Source organism: Herpailurus yagouaroundi, unplaced genomic scaffold (genome assembly GCF_014898765.1).
Source record: "Herpailurus yagouaroundi ecotype Mexico unplaced genomic scaffold, PumYag 141, whole genome shotgun sequence".
Lineage (NCBI taxonomy): Eukaryota > Metazoa > Chordata > Mammalia > Carnivora > Felidae > Herpailurus > Herpailurus yagouaroundi.
In genome coordinates this window covers 61,274,106-61,292,215 of record NW_024412396.1, presented here as the reverse complement: position 1 = coordinate 61,292,215, position 18,110 = coordinate 61,274,106, and the positions used below count along the sequence as shown (strand labels likewise).

Sequence of the window (18,110 nt, the reverse complement as noted above, 5' to 3'; positions counted from 1 at the left end):
CACCCCCCATCAACCCTCAGTTTGTTCTCAGTTTTTAAGAGTCTCTTATGCTTTGGCTCTCTTCCACTCTAACCTCTTTTTTTTTTTTCCTTCCCCTCCCCCATGGGTTCCTGTTAAGTTTCTCAGGATCCACATAAGAGTGAAACCATATAGTATCTGTCTTTCTCTGTATGGCTTATTCTGTGAATATTTAAAATTTTTTTTTTCAACGTTTATTTATTTTTGGGACAGAGAGAGACAGAGCATGAACGGGGGAGGGGCAGAGAGAGAGGGAGACACAGAATCGGAAACAGGCTCCAGGCTCTGAGCCATCAGCCTAGAGCCCGACGCGGGGCTCGAATTCACGGACCGCGAGATCGTGACCTGGCTGAAGTCGGACGCTTAACCGACTGCGCCACCCAGGCGCCCCATCTGTGAATATTTTAAATGAGGTCCAACAGTTCCCTTCCCTCTGCCCCCGCCACAAAACAAAAACTTTTTTCTTTTTTCTCTCACCCACATATGCACACAACAAATGCCTTTTCCTCCCCTTGTGTCTCACATCCACAACCCCCCCCCCCAAACCAAACCCTAAAGAAAATTCTCTTACATGGAATTATTTTATAATGCTTCCTAAATTATACTTGAAAAAAATTCCACTGATGGTAAATCCACATAATAACCTAAAAGCTATCACTTATTAAGTACCACTAAGGGCTAGACATTTGTGCTAGACACATAATCATTATACCCCTAATCATGACCAATATTGGGAGAAAGGTATTGTAAAGATCATTTTAAAGATGAGAAAATAATCTAAGATGATAATTTCCTCTCTCCTAAGGTCCAAAACCATTAAGAGAATTTAACCCAGATGTGTCTGGCTCCAGAGAAAATCTTCTCACAACTATACCACACTTGTGGTGCTATCATATGAATGTGTCTATACCTTTGCTGAAAACTCATTTGTTGCCATTTTTATTTTCAATGAAATTAGCTAATCTTAGATTTAGTAGTTCTGAATTACTTAGCCGTTTTTAAAAAGCCCAAGGAATCCATATTCTATCCTTTACAAACAATACATACTGTTTGGGTATCAATTTTGTTTTTCTAATCAACTATATATTTTTAACATCCTTTTGTATCAATAAATTCACTTCATTTTTTTAAAAGTTTATTTATTTTGAGAGAGAGAAGGAGTACAAGTGGGGGAGGGGGAGAGAGGGAGGGAGGGAGGGAGGGAGGGAGGGAGGGAGGGAGAGAGAGAGAGAGAGAGAGAATGAATCCCAAGCAGGCTCCATGGTGTTAGTGCAGAGTCCAATGGGGGCTCGATCCCACAAATCACTAGATCATGGCCCCAGCTGAGATTAAGAGTTGGACACTCAACCGACTGAGCCACCCAGGCGCCCCCTGAAAACATTTTTACCCACTTAAAAAAATTTTTTTTAATTTATTTATTTTGAGACAGAGAGACAGAATGCGTGTGAGTGGGAAGAGGAGCAGAAAGAGAGAGAATCCTACGCTGACAGCATGGAGCCTGACGCAGGGCTCGATCCCATGAACCATAAGATCAGGTCCTGAGCTAAAATCAACAGTTGGATGCTTAATCAACTGAGCCACCTGGGTGCCCCCCCATAACGACTTTTTTTAAATGAAAGAAGTAAACAGAATACTATATTTAAAAAAAAACTTAGCTCTTTTTGGTATATCTTTTTATAGCAATAAAAAATGTTTGCTTTAATTAAAAAAAAACTTCACATAAGAATAGAAATAATTCATTAGAAATGTTGTACTTGACATAATACAACAGAGAAAGCATGTACACAACATGGAATTCTAAGATATGCAACATAAAGTGCACCTCACTGCCCAGTGAACTTTAGATGAATAAATGTTCAAGCTGACCCAGGATCACACAGTTTCCTTAAGATGTGCAATATCGAATCTGGTTTTGCAAACTTTCCATTTCACTTACAGTGTGTAAACCTAGCCTTTAATTTGTGCTCACTTTACTAGTAACAGTTGTTAACAAAAATGCTTGCTTTGGATTCTTGTGACAAGTTTCAAATAGTAAAATGAGGTAATGGATCTTTGCAAATAAGAAGCAAAAATTCAGTTCACTAGTCTATATAACTAAGAGATATAAAATAGTAATTTTTGTTTTTATGTAGACTCTATGGGATTTTTACATGGATGACAATGTTGTCTATGAATAAAGACAGTTTTACGTCTTTCTTTCAAATAAGGATATAATTTTTCTTCTTTTTCTTTTTTTTGTGATAGATCTTTTAAATTGAAGTATAACTGACATACGTTATATTGGTGTCAGGTGTACAACATAATGATTCCATATTTGTATGTATTGTAAAATGATCACCCAAATAAGTCTACTGAACATCCATTACCACACCGTTACAGAATTTTTTCCTTGTGATGAGAACTTTTAAGATTTATTCTCTCAGCAGCTTTCAAATATGCAACACAGTGCTAATAACTATACCCACCGCCCTGTACATGTATTATATCCCCATGACTTATTTATGTTATAACTGGGAGTTGTACCTTTGACCACTTTTACCCATTTTGCCCGCCCCCACCCTGGCAACCGCCAAGCTGCTCTCTGCGTCTAAGAGATATAACCATATTTAAATGAGTAAAACCTCTGTTCTCTCCTATAACTCCCCAAACTGTGAACTTGCCTCATATAGTGTGAATTAAACATTCTTGACAATTTGCTACCAGTTATAAGATTATGTCCCCCCAAGAAAGCACTATAATTTTTCATTTCCTAGGATGCGGAAATAACTTAAAAAAAATTAACCTCATAAAGAAGAGTATTTAATGTACTGTTCGACCGCCATAATTAAAAAATCTAACCTGTTTGAAAATAAACCAAGTTTCAGAATTTCATCTGTTACATCTTCAATGAAACTCAGATACAACAGTTCTTCCTCACTGTGAAGACAAAGCAGTACACAGCATATAATTATTTCCTACTTACTCTGAAAACTAAGGAAATATGAGTACTTAATTAGGAACATCTATCTCTGCTATGACAAATGTACTGCTATCTCATATTACTAAGAGGAATAATATAAAACAAACTATGTCTATCTTCTATTTTTTTTTAATGTTTATTTTTGAGAGAGAGGCAGAGAGAGAGGGAGACACAGAATCCGAAGCAGGCTCCAGGCTTGAAGCTGTCAGCACAGAGCCTGATGCGGGGCTCGAACTCACAAACTGTGAGATCATGACCTGAGCCGAAGTTGGATGCTTAAGTGAATGAGCCACCCAGGGGCCCCATCATATATATATATATATATATATATATATATATATTATATATTATATATATTATATATATAATTATATCTATATAATATATAATAATATATAATATATATAATATATATATTATACATAATATATATAATATATATTATATATATATGATATTATATATAATATATATATATTAATGTTTATTTATTTTTGAGAGAGAGATAGAGCATAAGCAGGGAAGGGGCGGAGAGAGAGGGGGAGCGAATTGTAAGAAAAATTAGCATTCAGTCCTGACTGATCTAATAATAGTTTGCGTGATTCTCTTTTTTGTTTATTTATTTATTTATTTTGAGAGAGACAGAGACAGTGCGAGTAGGGGAGGAGCAGAGAGAGAAAGAATCCCAAGCAGGCTCTGCACTGCCAGCCCAGAGCCCGACGTGGGGCTCGATCCCATGAACTGGGATATCACGAGCTGAGCCAAAACCAAGAGTAGATCTCTTAACTGACTGAACCACCCAGGTGCCCCATGATTCTTAATTCTTGATTTTCCCTAGGCACAATGAAGAGGTCAAAAAGATCTTACTCAGAGTGGAGTTTTCTCTCTGGAGGAAACTGCAAAGAATACTGACATACTGCCCTGGAAAGAGAAAATGACAATATTTGAACAAAACAATGATTGGCATGCAGTAAGTATTCAGTAATATTATATATCAGTAATAATAGATTGTAGAATTTTTTTTTTTCAACGTTTATTTATTTTTGGGACAGAGAGAGACAGAGCATGAATGGGGGAGGGGCAGAGAGAGAGGGAGACACAGAATCGGAAACAGGCTCCAGGCTCCGAGCCATCAGCCCAGAGCCCGACGCGGGGCTCGAACTCACGGACCGTGAGATCGTGACCTGGTTGAAGTCGGACGCTTAACCGACTGCGCCACCCAGGCGCCCCTAGATTGTAGAATTTTTAAAGTACTTTCATATCCGTGATACGATCTCATCTTCAGAACAGCCCTGTTTGGTATATGGGGTTGGTATTATCTTCCCACTGACTGATGAGTTCACCAGGGGGCAGAAAGGTTGGGTAACTTACTGAAGTCATGTTGTTAGTAAGTAGCAGAGATATTTTGAACTAGTCTTGGGAACTACAAATTCACAATCCTTTTTAAAACTGGACTACATGGGGCGCCTGGGTGGCGCAGTCGGTTAAGCGTCCGACTTCAGCCAGGTCACGATCTCGCGGTCCGTGAGTTCCAGCCCCGCGTCAGGCTCTGGGCTGATGGCTCAGAGCCTGGAGCCTGTTTCCGATTCTGTGTCTCCCTCTCTCTCTGCCCCTCCCCCGTTCATGCTCTGTCTCTCTCTGTCCCAAAAATAAATAAACATTGAAAAAAAAATTAAAAATTAAAACTGGACTACAGCACTTATCTAGGATACATAATTTTACTTTGACTACAGTTAACATGTAAATAATGCTGGAGGCAGATATTTCCCTATGAAGAACTGTTTTTTAAGCTGATTATTATACTAAATTTTGTCATTATTTAGTTTTATCATCATTAGTTAATTCCAAGCTTTTTATTTAGGTATGCTCAATTAAAATATTTTACTTTTTAGATAGAAACTACTAGAAAAGATAAATATTCCTTTCTTTAGGGCATTCTTTATGTCCATTGCAGAGACGCTTAAGAGTTAGCTTATAAATCTTCTGAGCACTGAGGCATCATGAAGGTCAGCGGTGAACTGCCCACAGCCTTGCAGGCACCATCTCCCTGGGGGAAGGGCCTGGGCTCTGAGAGATCACAAGGGCTTGCCTTCTGGTCGGCTGTATGACACCTCATTCTTGCCTGTTTTTAATCTCTACCCCTTTTTTACTTCCACCTTCTTCATCTCATATATAATCTCTGACTCTGGAAATGCATTTGACAGCTGAAACTGTCAAAGGCATTTTTGCTAAGCCATCATTTTTGTTTAGGTGCTGTATTCCGTGATTACTAAATACGATGGGTAGTCTGAAAAACAGTGCCCAATACATAGCAGGGACAGATAAAACCCCAGCACATGGTGAATATTCACAATCATGAATTAGGAGTCCTCAGATTGTGAGGTTCTTCAGTATTATTTCTGCCATGTAAACTGGTTAGCATCACTGCTAGAGGATTTGCCTTAAGGAAAAAATCCTTTTTTCTACGAAGAGCAATGGCATATAAAACAAGCCAGTGCCCCCGCTTTTTTCATTAATGAATTAGCAAAATAAATTCGTTTAAACTTTTACTGAGTACCTACTTTGTAAAATTTCATTAGTAAAACTAACACTGCTACTGAATTGTATAACACCAAAATAGATTAGAGTTCACGTAATTAAAATAGTACTTATGTTGCAAATATCGTATGTCTGTTACACAGGAAAGCAGTTAAATCTACAGTTGAAATGACTTCTGTAAATTGTTTACCTTGGTGAGGAACACTGGAAAATTCCACCTTTAATCTCATCCCATGGTAAGTCATGCCCTTGTAAGGGTAAAGGAGTTATTTTTCCTTTGGTATCATATGTCATACAATTAGATGCCTGGGAATGAGAAGAATCGATCTTTATTTTGCTTCAAGAATACATTATGAAAGCAGAAATAAAGCAAAACAGCAAACTTCAAAAAAGCCAAGGAGGGGCGCTGGGATTCTCTCTCTCCCTCTCTTTGTGCCCCTTCCCCGTTCACGCTCTCTCTCTCAAAATCAACTTAAAAAAAAAAAAAAAGTCAAGGAAACAAAGTGGAGACATCCAGTAAATAAAAGTGACTGCTATATTATAACAAAGGATGTTTTTAGAATACATTTTCTACCCAATTAAGACTTCTTTCTTAAGTTTATTTAAAGTAAGGTAAGACAACTGCTTATTTCTTACATTTTAATGAGGGATATATATTTTTTTAATTTTTAAATTTTATTTAAATCCAAGTTAGTTAACATATAGTGTAATAATGATTTCAGGAGAATTTAATGATTCATCACTTACATACAACACCCAGTGCTCATCCCAACAAGTGTCCTCCTTAGTGCCCATCACCCATCTAGTCCAACCCCTACCCACCTCCCTCCATCTACCCTCAGGTTATTCTCTATATTCGAGAGTCTTAATGAGGGATATTTTAAATTTTTTTTTTCAACGTTTTTTATTTATTTTTGGGACAGAGAGAGACAGAGCATGAACAGGGGAGGGGCAGAGAGAGAGGGAGACACAGAATCGGAAACAGGCTCCAGGCTCCGAGCCATCGCCCAGAGCCTGACGCGGGGCTCGAACTCACGGACCGCGAGATCGTGACCTGGCTGAAGTCGGACGCTTAACCGACTGCGCCACCCAGGCGCCCCTTGAGGGATATTTTAAATCTGTTAAGGAATTACCACAAATAAACATGCAAAGAGAAAAATGAAGCAAATGTGCAAGTTTTAAGTAAACCTGAGAAAAAAATATCCCATTATAACAAATTCAAACAGCTCATTCGTGTCAAATGTCCATGTATCAACTACGGAGAAGCAGTGGTAGTTCTGGTGGTTCCGTCAATACTATTAACACACACAAATATCGGCAGCTTATTTTTATAGAACCCTTACTACGAGCTGCATCTGTGGCGAGCATTTCCTTGCAATATTAGATGAGTCTTTACGGTGCTCATTCATGCACAGTGCTGCTAGAATTTGGTCTGATCCTCATGACCTTCAAGCAGACTGCTGGGGGCAAGGATTATGGAGTAACGGGACACACCATTTCCTTACCAGGTTATGGACAAGCATTTGGAGCACAACATCATGAAAATGCACTTACTTCATTTATTTAGCTACCTACTGAGCTAACTCTCTTCCTAAATCTCAAGCCAGTCACAGTCCTCCTCTACTGACCCCTTCTCGGGCAAGGCACTTTACCTATATCAATTATTCCTTGATAAGTGACCCTGCACGGTAAGTACAGTTTCTCTTGATGCAAAACTCCGCTCTCAGAGGATAAGGGATTTGCCTTTGGGCTCTGAGTGGCAGGGCCCATGTCAAACAGGTATGAATGGCTGACATGGAAACCTACAATTCGTATTCAGAAGGGAAGATGGAAGTTCAGTTGATTATATTTTATTCTTTTTTTTTTAAGTTCATTTATTTATTTTGAGAGAGAGAGAGAGAGAGAGAGAGAGAGAGAGAGGCAGAGAGAGAGAATCCCAAGCAGACTCTGCACTGTCAGTGCAGAGCCTGACATGGGGCTCAAACTGACGAACTGTGAGATCATGACCTTAACTGAAGTTGGATGCTTAACCAACTGAGCCACCCAGGCACCCCTATATTTTATTCTCTTATTTTCGAGTCTGTGTTTGACATTTTAATAGACAAACTGTTTTTGCAAACAAATATAAATTAGGATACAAGTGTATGATTAACACTCCCAAAATAAAAAATAAAAACAATCAGTTTATGTGAAGATCAGACTTAAAGCTGCAATATTTTTTTTAATTTTTTTTTCAACGTTTATTTATTTTTGCGACAGAGAGAGACAGAGCATGAACGGGGGAGGGGCAGAGAGAGAGGGAGACACAGAATCAGAAACAGGCTCCACGCTCTGAGCCATCAGCCCAGAGCCTGACGCGGGGCTCGAACTCCCGGACCGTGAGATCGTGACCTGGCTGAAGTCGGACGCTTAACCGACTGCGCCACCCAGGCGCCCCATAAAGCTGTAATATTTTAAAAGAAATGACTGCTGGGTCGCCCGGGTGTCTCAGTTGGTTAAGCGTCAGATTCTTGATTTCGGCACAGGTCATGGTCTTGTGGTTCGTGGGTTCAAGCCCTGCGTTGGGCTCTGTGCTGACAATGAAGAGCCTACTTGGGATTCTCTCTTTGTCCTCTCTCTCTTGCCCCTCCCCAGCTTGTGTTCACATTTTCTCTCTCCAAATAAATAAACATGCTTAAGAAAATAAAAGAAATGACTGCTGAACACTCAAAACATACACAGTGTAAAACAGAGCCTATGGTCCAGAAAAAAGTAAAAGCAAATGTAAGGGGTGATATCCACCTATTCTCATAAAATGTGTAATTTCCAATAATATAATCAGTGGCAATTCTTCAAAAGAGAAATTACAGGCATAGAAATTAAAATGACTTCTATACAGCTTTTCTGGTTCCTTTAGTATCCAAATCTGCATCTTTGAAGCAACGTTTAAGGTATTTTATTCACCCATTCCTCTATCTAGCAGGCCAATCAACCATCTAGAAAAGATGCTAACAACAAATGACTTCTCAGACGGGGCAGGATACATCTGGCCACTCAAAAGGAGCAACAGGCCTTTGTAAATAGGTAGTCTTTCTCCATGCTGGCGACATCATATGTGAGAAGTGTCACTGAGAGATTCTTGAAGTCCAAATAGCTATACATATCCTATTAAGGGAAAGTGGCTGTAATTCCAATGCAGCCCACAGAGAGATCTCATTTTTATTACCTGCTTTATGTTCTTTTCTGAATCTGTGAAGTTCTTGGTCTCAAATGCCTCAAAATCAGATTTAAAGCTGTAATATTTTAAAAGGAATAGTTGTCAAGCTTTCAAAATACAAATACCGTGATATAATAACAAGTTTACTGTCTGAAAAACCCCTCAAACTAAGAGATGAAATCCATCTATTCTTATAAAATGGGTAATTTCTGATTATATAATCAGGAAACAGATATGGTTTGGATTACACAGCTTCCTTTTCCTTTCTTTCAGTAGCAGCTAGATTTCAGCTGGATAGAAAGGGACCAGGGACATGGGAACTATTATCCTCCAAAGTGGTCATAAATACAATCAGAAAAGGATATGATATGCTTGCTTTCCTCATTCCCCTCCACTCTTTAATCCTTGGGATTAAACGTACGCAGACTCATCTGATATTTCTGTACCTCTTATCTGTACCTAGAGAAAAGAATACTAGAGCTAAATTGTTTTTTGCTTTCTAAAATTAACTAATACTTAGGATGAGGTAAATAGCTGTTTATATAGCACCAGGAAAAACCATCACAAGTCAGCTAACACTAAATACTTTATAAGATTTGTTTGTTTCTTCAATCATTTGGCAAACTTTTACTGAATATTCATTATGTGCTAGGCACTATCATATATGAAAACATTATTGAGGCAAAATCTATGGAATTTCCAGAAGTTACCCCAATTGCCTGAATTATTCCTGGGGAGTTGCTCCTATGTAACAGTGGAGTTGAATATTTGCAGGGAAGGGAACCCAGGGAGAGTCAGAGAATCAGCTGTCCTCTTTCCCTCTCTAGCCCACTGTTTTGCCATTTTTAAAATGAAGCAATAGACATATTTACACAAATGCTACTTGATGACATACTTTAAGGATTCTCTGAAAGTATATTTAAAAGCACATACCATGTTTGAAACAATAAATTAAACTATGTAACATTCCTGTTTGTAAGGAAAGCTTGACAAGTTTAATAGGTACTTTTCAACAATGACTTGGGTAGTTCTAGTGACACATGCAAAAGGAAAAGACATTAATCTCATTCTCATCAAAAAGGCACTCCCAGACCTTCAGTCGGGCATGTTAGGTACATGGTGTAAAATAAGGAATATTATTACTATTTAATTTCTACAACACCCTGAAGGACTTACTGTTGGCTGTGAATGGGCCATACCTGCTTAAATCAGTCTGGGTTTCTGCTTCTATCCGCTGATCCGTAAATTCCTTTTTTCTTTTGGCAGGTGTATAATATCGGTAATGCGACAGGAAAGATTTTGCTTCTGTTTTTAAAGTGCGTGGAGTGAATGGCAACTGTCTGTTGGAAAAGAGCTCAGAGTGTTTATCCAAAAGGTCCCCACTCGGTGCTTTTGAAATAACTAACTGAAACCGATGGGTATTTGGGCGTGTGCTCCTGGGCCCTCTGCCATACGGAGTTCCAGAGCACGGTTTCCTAGGCCCAGAGGGGGTGTAGTCCACGTTGAACACGGGGGAACCGGAGTTCTTCTGAGTACCATTTGTGAGGACTTTATCAGATTTAGGTATATTCAACTGCAGTCTCTCTGAAGAAGTTACTGGTGACCTTGTGAAGGATGGAAATCCATTCACTTCTCCGATTAACACGTCTTCATCTTGTGGTTCCCCTGAAGGCTAAAAACATTTGGTTTGCTACAAATTCTCATAACTGGGGATCTCTCCAGATTATATACCCAAAAATGGTTGCCTTAGGAGGTCTAGAGAACCATATATTCCTGAAGGTGTTAGCACTGATATGAACTTCTATTCAAGGTTTTGAATTATTAATATATAAAAATATAATTCTAAACATAAGTAAGACCAGTCATTTTTCTTTCTGAAACTAAAAAAAAGCAATTATTCACATCTACCTATATCTGGTCTTGAACTTGTACATTGAGATCTACAGGTAGATCTCAGCTTTATCTGAAGGTTTCCAAACCACCTGTGTGCACCAATCCCCTTCTTAACCACTGCTGGTGGCAGCACCCCCCTTCCCATCGGGCCTTTAGGGCAATCTCCGGGGCCAGCGGCACCTCAGACTTGAAGGCTTTGAAGAAATGAAAAGGAACTTCTCTCCACTTCTCCTCACAAGTGGGGAGAGCCGAAAGGGAAGGTGTTTTGGACTGCTCCATTTCTTTTTGGTTTAATTTTGGAAGAACCATTTCTACAGGGTATCCAGAAAATCTTAAAACATAGATAATATTTTATTCTTTTACAGGTTGGATGTCCAAGAAGCTCGGTCTATGATTCCAGACTTTATGGACACCTGTGTATGCATTACAGAACTTTGAGGCACTTTATTAGGTAGAGGGGAAGTTACATAGAAGTCACGGATTCTGAGGTGACAATGACTAGGATTTAGCTGTTACATCTGTCCTACAAGCTCATGGGGAGAAAAACAAGAGAAAGGTGAATAAGCCGAGTAAGAGAATAGCTGAGTGCTTCTTGTGTGCAAGGTACTGTTCTTGCCATTGAGTAGAATAAAAGAGAACGATTAGAACTTCTATCACTGCTGCTAGTGGGTTACTATGCTTACGATGTGTAAGGTATAGTTCTAATTAATTTACATGCACAACTCATTTCATCCTCACATCAACTTCTGGGTGGTAATACAAATACTACTTAAAAAATTTTTTTTAACATTTATTTATTTTTGAGACAGAGACACAGCATGAGCAGGGGAGGGTCAGAGAGAGAGGGAGACACAGAATCCGAAGCCGGCTCCAGGCTCCGAGCTGTCAGCACAGAGCCTGACACTGGGCTCGAACTCACAAACCGTGAGATCATGACTTGAGCCGAAGTCGGACGCTTAACCGACTGAGCCACCCAGGTGCCCCAAATACTACTTTTATTTCAGAGATGAAGAAAATGAGGCCGTGCAGGGTCTCACAGATTTGAACCCAGGCTGAGCTTATGCTCTCCACGATGACATCATATTATCTATTATAAAGACACAATTGAAAATTATATATTTCAGGTTTTTAAAAAATAAACTCTACACCCAACGTGGGGCTCGAACTCATGACCCCAAGATCAAGAGTTGCATGCTGTACTGACTGAGCCAGGCAGGTGTCCCCGTATTTTAGATTTTTTACACCATGAGGAATTTTAAACTGATTTTAACTCTTTGCCTGATGGTGAACCAGTCAGCTAACCTAAGAACTGATTCATCTAAGTAAGAAAACTGCAGATAACTGAATAGTGTAACTAAAGGCAAAGTCACCGATTTCCTTTCCAAGTGCTTTCTAACCTGATCTCAAATACAAGGCAAAATTACTCAAAGCAAGGAAATATTTTGGCATTAAATTCTGAGTCACTAGGGTCCTTTTTTAATGATTCCAATATATTAGTTTTAAAAAGCACTCCCAAACAAGACTCGCAGCTTATATACCAGAAGAGTTTGGCTCCCGGGAAAAAATTTCTAAGTACGATCTGAAAAATCTTACAGGGCTATTAAATAATAATCACAGGAATTATTTATACTTAGAGGAACTGTACAAGCTGAGATCAGAGGCGGCAGAAATGCATAAAGCATTAGACTGCCTGCAAGAAAACTGTTATCAGTAATGGTTATTTAATAAACAAAACGAAACACCAAAGAAAGTCTTTACATATTTTTTTTTTTTAATTTTAGAGAGAGTGTACACAAGCAGAAGAGAGGGGCGGAGGGAGGGGGGAGAGGAGGGGGAGGGAGAATCCTAAGCAGGCTCCACACTCAGCATGGAGCCTGACGCCGGGCTCGATCCCACAACCCTGGGATCATGACCTGAGCTGAAATCAAGGGTCAGACACTCAACCGACTGAGCCACCCAGGTGCCCCCTCAAAGGAAGTCTTTAAAGGCAGAAATATACTCTCATCTGTCTCAAATGGGCTGGAAAAACTGCTTTTGAACTGACTGAAGGCAAGAAACTTCTCTATTTTTAGGTATCATAATTCCAACCTTGCATCCTACACTTTTTCTTTCCTTGGAAACCTGTAGGACATAGTATGAAATCAATTGTACCAATCTGCTTTTTGAGATTATATAACGGTTTCCTGTAGGTACGAATATTGGAAAGCTTGGATGGATATAATTTTCACAGAAAATAAATAACACACTGGTAAATTCACCAAAATCTGAACAACAGGTAACTGTAAAGTTCTAAAATCAGAGAAGGGTTTATCAATTATATGTGAATAGAACAAAAATTCTGGTTGTAATCTGACCGCTTTCATTTCTTAAGTCAGCTTTACAGTTCAATGTGATTTGTTGTGAACTGTGATTTAAGAATTTATATAAAGTGATAATCGTTGCCCAGCTTATACACTCATCATGTTTTCACGTCAAGAACACGTACCCAACTTTTACAATCACAGAACTGAGTACTAAATTTTTTCAGGGACGATGTCAGAAGAAACAGCACACAAAGATTTTGCAATTGTCAGATTTTAAAACAGTCGAGGAATCATTTCAATTGCAGAATAGGATGGGTACAAATTATTTAAAAATCTGATTAACATTTGTTTTGCAAAAAAGTTTCAAATTCTAGTTTAAAATAGAAACTGATAGCTCTTGTTTTTCATTGTTTTATATTGCTTTAAAAATGTTTCAGGGATGCCTGGGTGGCTCAGTCAGTTGAGCCTATGACTCTTGATTTTGGCTCAGGTCATGATCCCAGGGTCGTAGAATCAAGCCCACTAAGCATGGAGCCTACTTAAGATTCCCTCCTTCCCTCCCTCCCTCTCTCTCTCTCTCCTTCCTTTCCCTCTGTCCCTCTCCCCTGCTTGTGCTCTCTCTCTCTAAAAAAATTTCCTAGATTTATTTAGGAGTATGGGTCACATTCACATATTCAATTAATACTAACAGCACACAGTAGGTGCTGTACCAGTGATGTGAATGACTGGTGAATAACTGTGTGGGGTTACAGGGTACAGACTGGAAACACACTGGAGGCTCCTGAGGTGACAGCATGTGAGTCAGAGTGTGAGAGAAAGAACAGTATGAGTGTCTGTACAATTAGAAGAAACGGTTTTTGATTATATGATCTCACATATATAAATGGCTAATATGTTCAGAGGCTAAAGTTAGCATGTTCTTTTTAATTGTAGCAAACTTTTCAGGATATGCAGATTATAACTAGGATAGGTGTCTATTAACCATAAAGCCCAATTATTAAAATAGTATACCCAAAATAATAATTTGAATCTGAATTCGTCTAAATGTTTATCAAGGCTTATAAAAAATGTTTGCAAATTGCAAGTTACTGTGAATTTTTTTTTTTTTGTAATTTTTATTTATTTTCAGAGAAAGAGAGTGCACTTGCGCTTGCATAGGGGAGGGACAGAAAAAGAGGGGGAGATGGGGCGCCTGGGTGGCGCAGTCGGTTAAGCGTCCGACTTCAGCCAGGTCACGATCTTGCGGTCCGGGAGTTCGAGCCCCGCGTCAGGCTCTGGGCTGATGGCTCGGAGCCTGGAGCCTGTTTCCGATTCTGTGTCTCCCTCTCTCTCTGCCCCTCCCCCGTTCATGCTCTGTCTCTCTCTGTCCCAAAAATAAATAAACGTTGAAAAAAAAAAAAAGAAAAAAAAAAAAAAAAAAAAAGAAAAAGAGGGAGAGAGAATCCCAAGCAGGCTCTGTGTTGTTTGTATATAGTTTTTGTCCACTTAGAATTCACAGTAACTTGTGGGGCATCTGGGTGGCTCAGTCTATTAAGCGCGGACTCTTGATTTCGGCTCAGGTCATAATCTCATGGTTTCTCAGAGCGAGCCCCGTGTCAGGTTCCTTGCTAACAGTGCAGGCCTGATTGGGATTCTTGATCTCCCTCTGCCCCTCCCTCACTCTTGCTCTCTCTCTCAAAATAAATAATCTTAAAAAAAAAAAAAATCTTTTAAAAAAAGGAAACACTTTAATACAAAAAATATTAAGATAAAGAAGTTCAAAGCACAGTGATAATAGGTTTGATTTGATTCACCAAGAAAATATATCATCTCTTAATCTGTATATATAGAATAATATACTTAAAATCTACAAAACAAAAATTAGTAGTACTAATTTTTAGAGAAATAGCTAAATACATAATCATGTGGAATACTTCTCTTAATAAATGATAGACAAGACAAAAAAATCAATAAGATTTGAATATATAAAAGATATGAAGTTTAATCCAATGAATACAGAGTATATTAAATACTGCACACAGCAACTACGGAATATATTTTCTTTTCAAACACATAATGACACGGTGCATTTTAAGAAATCTGCCTCCCTACTGGGCCATAAAACAAATTTCTCAACAAATTTCAAGAATGGGTATCATATAGATGTTCCCTGACCACAGTATGATTAGGCTAGAAATCTGGAACAAAGAAAAAAACTAGGGAAAAAATACATACAGATATTAAGAAATACTTCTAATGACTCTTGGGTTAAAAAAGAAATAATGGAAAATACTCTCAATTGCATTGTAATAAAAATACCCCATATCAAAACTTGTGGGATACAGCTAAAGCAGCATGTGGAGGAAAATATATAATCTTAAATATGCTTATACCGTCCCAGAAGTGAGGATGAGAATAAGCTAAGCAAAAGTAGGAAAAGTAATGCAAAATAAACCCAAAGAAAACCAAAAGGGGAAAAGGTAAGAGCAAACATTAATAAAATAGAAAACAAAATACAACAGAGAAAATTAATGAAGTAAAAAATATGCCCTTTTTAAAAAGACTTTAAAAACTGACAAATCTCTGGTGAGAAAAATCAGAGAGAAAATAAAGGCACAAACAAACAACATGAGGAATAAAAGGGGGAAATAATACACATTCAGGAGAGATTAAGAGATTATATTTAAACAAGTCTCTGCCAAAAATTTGAAAATTTAGATGAAATGGACAACTTCTGACATAAATACATTAAAAAATAGTTCTACAATGATTCAAAACATTGAAATAGGGGTCAAAAATCTTCTCAAAAAGAAAACTCTAGGCACCCAGATAATTTTAATGTTGAGTTCCATCAAATTCAAGGAATAAATAGTTCTAAATTCATATAAATTATTCTACAGGAAATAGCACATAGACATGAGTAGAGAAGAAGGAAAATTATAGGTCAGTATTGATAACGGAGGTAGATGCTAAAATCCTAAACAAAGTCTTAGCAACTCTACTATGTATAAAAAAGGTATTGCACCATGACAAGGCTATGTTTATACTAGGAATGCAAAGTTGTTTTAACATTAGAAACTTGACTGTAATTCACTACATAAACACATTTAAAAGAAAAATGATATCACCTTTTCAAAAAATGCAGAAAGAGTATCTGATAAAATTAACATGCATTCATGAGAAAGGAAAAACAAATCCTCCATCAGATGTTAAAGGGTGTCCCAGAACACTAATAGCAGGGGTCAGTAAGCTATAGCCTGCAGCCAAATCTGCTCGATTTTTTTTTAATGTTTATTTATTTTGAGAGAGAGAGAGAGAAAGGGGCAGAGGGAAAGAGAGAGAGAATCCCAAGTCATTTCCACGCTGTCAGCACAGTGCCCAACGCACGGCTGGATCCCACACAACGTGAGATCACGACTAAGCTGAAATCAAGAGTTGGGTGCTTAACCAACTGAGCCACCCAGGCACCCCTGGCCTACTGTCTTTCTTTTCTTCTTCTTCTTCTTCTTTAATGTTTATTTATTTCTGAGAGAGAGAAAGAGAGAGAGCTGTTTCTCGCTAACAGCAGAAAGCCTCACTCAGTGTGGGGCTCAAGTTGACGAACCTTGAGATCATGACCTGAGACGAGGTCACACACTCAACCGAATGAGCCACCCAGGCACCCTTGCACTGCTGCTTTCTTAATAAAGTTTTACTGGAACACAGCCGTGCCTGTTCATTTATATAGTGTCTGTGGCTACTATCCAATGGCACAAGGGTCATGAGCGACCGTGGCCTGAAAAGCCTAAAATATTTACTATCTGGCTCTTTATAGGCGAAGTTTACCGATTCTGACATATGGCAAACACGCTACCACAAAATCAGGTTGTACCACTGATGGAGTAGCTTGGAAACATCCACTTTTAAAAGGTGAAAATACTATCTTACCTTTTGTAGAGTGGTAAATAATGACTTGGAACTATTTTTAGAATTGGCCGGCACTGCTGTCTTATTTAATTTCAACTCCTTTTCACATCTTGCCAATTCCTTTTTGAGTTTCTCTCTTCGTTGTTGGTCTGCATCTGAGGGGGAAAACAAATCTTTTAAAATGTAGAACAAAATGGAAAAATTAAGGTCTTGGTCGTGGAAGAGGCATAAAGGGCACTTTTTTTTTTTTTTGCTAAAAAATGTTTACACTATTGATATATAAATAAAAATCCAAATACGTTTCTGTATAGAGAAGCTAACAAATACTTAATTTACAGAAACTGTAAGTGCATTAGCTATTTTTAAAAAGTGTTTATTTATTGAGAGAGAGAGCGCACATGTGTGTGCAAGCAAGTGGGGAAGGGGTAGACAGAGAGAGAGAGAGAGAGAGAGACAGAGAGACAGACAGAAAGAGAGAGAATCCTAAGCAGGCTCCAGGCTCAGTGCAACGCCCAATGCAGGGTTTGATCTCACAAGCCTAAGATCATGACCTGAGGCGAAATCAAGAGTTAGATGCTTAACTGACTGAGCCACCCAGGTGCCCCTGCATTAACTATTTAAATAGCATAAACAAGATGTGACATTTTGGCTCCTGGTTAAGCCTAAGAGCTCAAGAAAGCAATTCCTAGCTGATATTCAGAGATATGAAAGTTAGAAAGCTTGATGTGTTGTGACTCTGTCGTTACTAAATGCAGAGTCTGAGTTGATCCACAGACTCAGCCAAATGCAGTATTATTGTCAATACTATCACATACAAATTTAAGTTTTATAAATGACTTAAAAAATAACATTATTTGCAATCAGGATAACGGATTTCTACTTCTCTTAACTGCTATTATTTGAAAATATAAATGAAAACAGTGGTTTCACACTTTAGGATGCAAGTCAAGTACTGAGTTGTTATCAAAGATTTATCATTGTATAAAGGCTGAAAATAGCAAAATGAAAGCTAGTCAAATTTCAGAGTTAAATATAAACAAAATGAAATTGTATTTTCATAGAAAATTAAAAATTTAACATATACTTTTTATTGGAACTTATCCCAATTTAATGGACAGTATAATTTCAAGTTTCAAATCACTCTGATTTGAATCAGAATTTATAAAAAATTTCTATAAGCTTAAAAAACAAAGGTAATTTATATGTATATTTAAAGTTTGAACTAGGGACACCTGGGTGGCTCATTCGGTTGAGCGTCTGACTTCAGCTCAGGTCATGATCTCATGGTTCCTGAGTTTGAGCCCCGCATCGGGCTCCA

At 38.2% G+C, this 18,110-nt stretch overlaps 1 protein-coding gene across 3 annotated transcripts in view; it reads right to left on the bottom strand.

The window, feature by feature from the left end:
- Positions 1-18,110, bottom strand: part of SPATA7 (spermatogenesis associated 7) — a 41,637-nt gene that overhangs the window by 1,400 nt on the left and 22,127 nt on the right. For all 3 annotated transcript variants that reach the window (XM_040477942.1, XM_040477943.1, XM_040477944.1), the window contains 6 exons: positions 16,814-16,947; positions 9,911-10,383; positions 8,721-8,787; positions 5,706-5,821; positions 3,845-3,898; positions 2,857-2,934 (listed from right to left, as the gene is read on the bottom strand). In XM_040477942.1, coding sequence (XP_040333876.1) covers positions 2,857-2,934; positions 3,845-3,898; positions 5,706-5,821; positions 8,721-8,787; positions 9,911-10,383; positions 16,814-16,947 — 922 coding nt within the window. The remainder of the gene's footprint in view (positions 1-2,856; positions 2,935-3,844; positions 3,899-5,705; positions 5,822-8,720; positions 8,788-9,910; positions 10,384-16,813; positions 16,948-18,110) is intronic.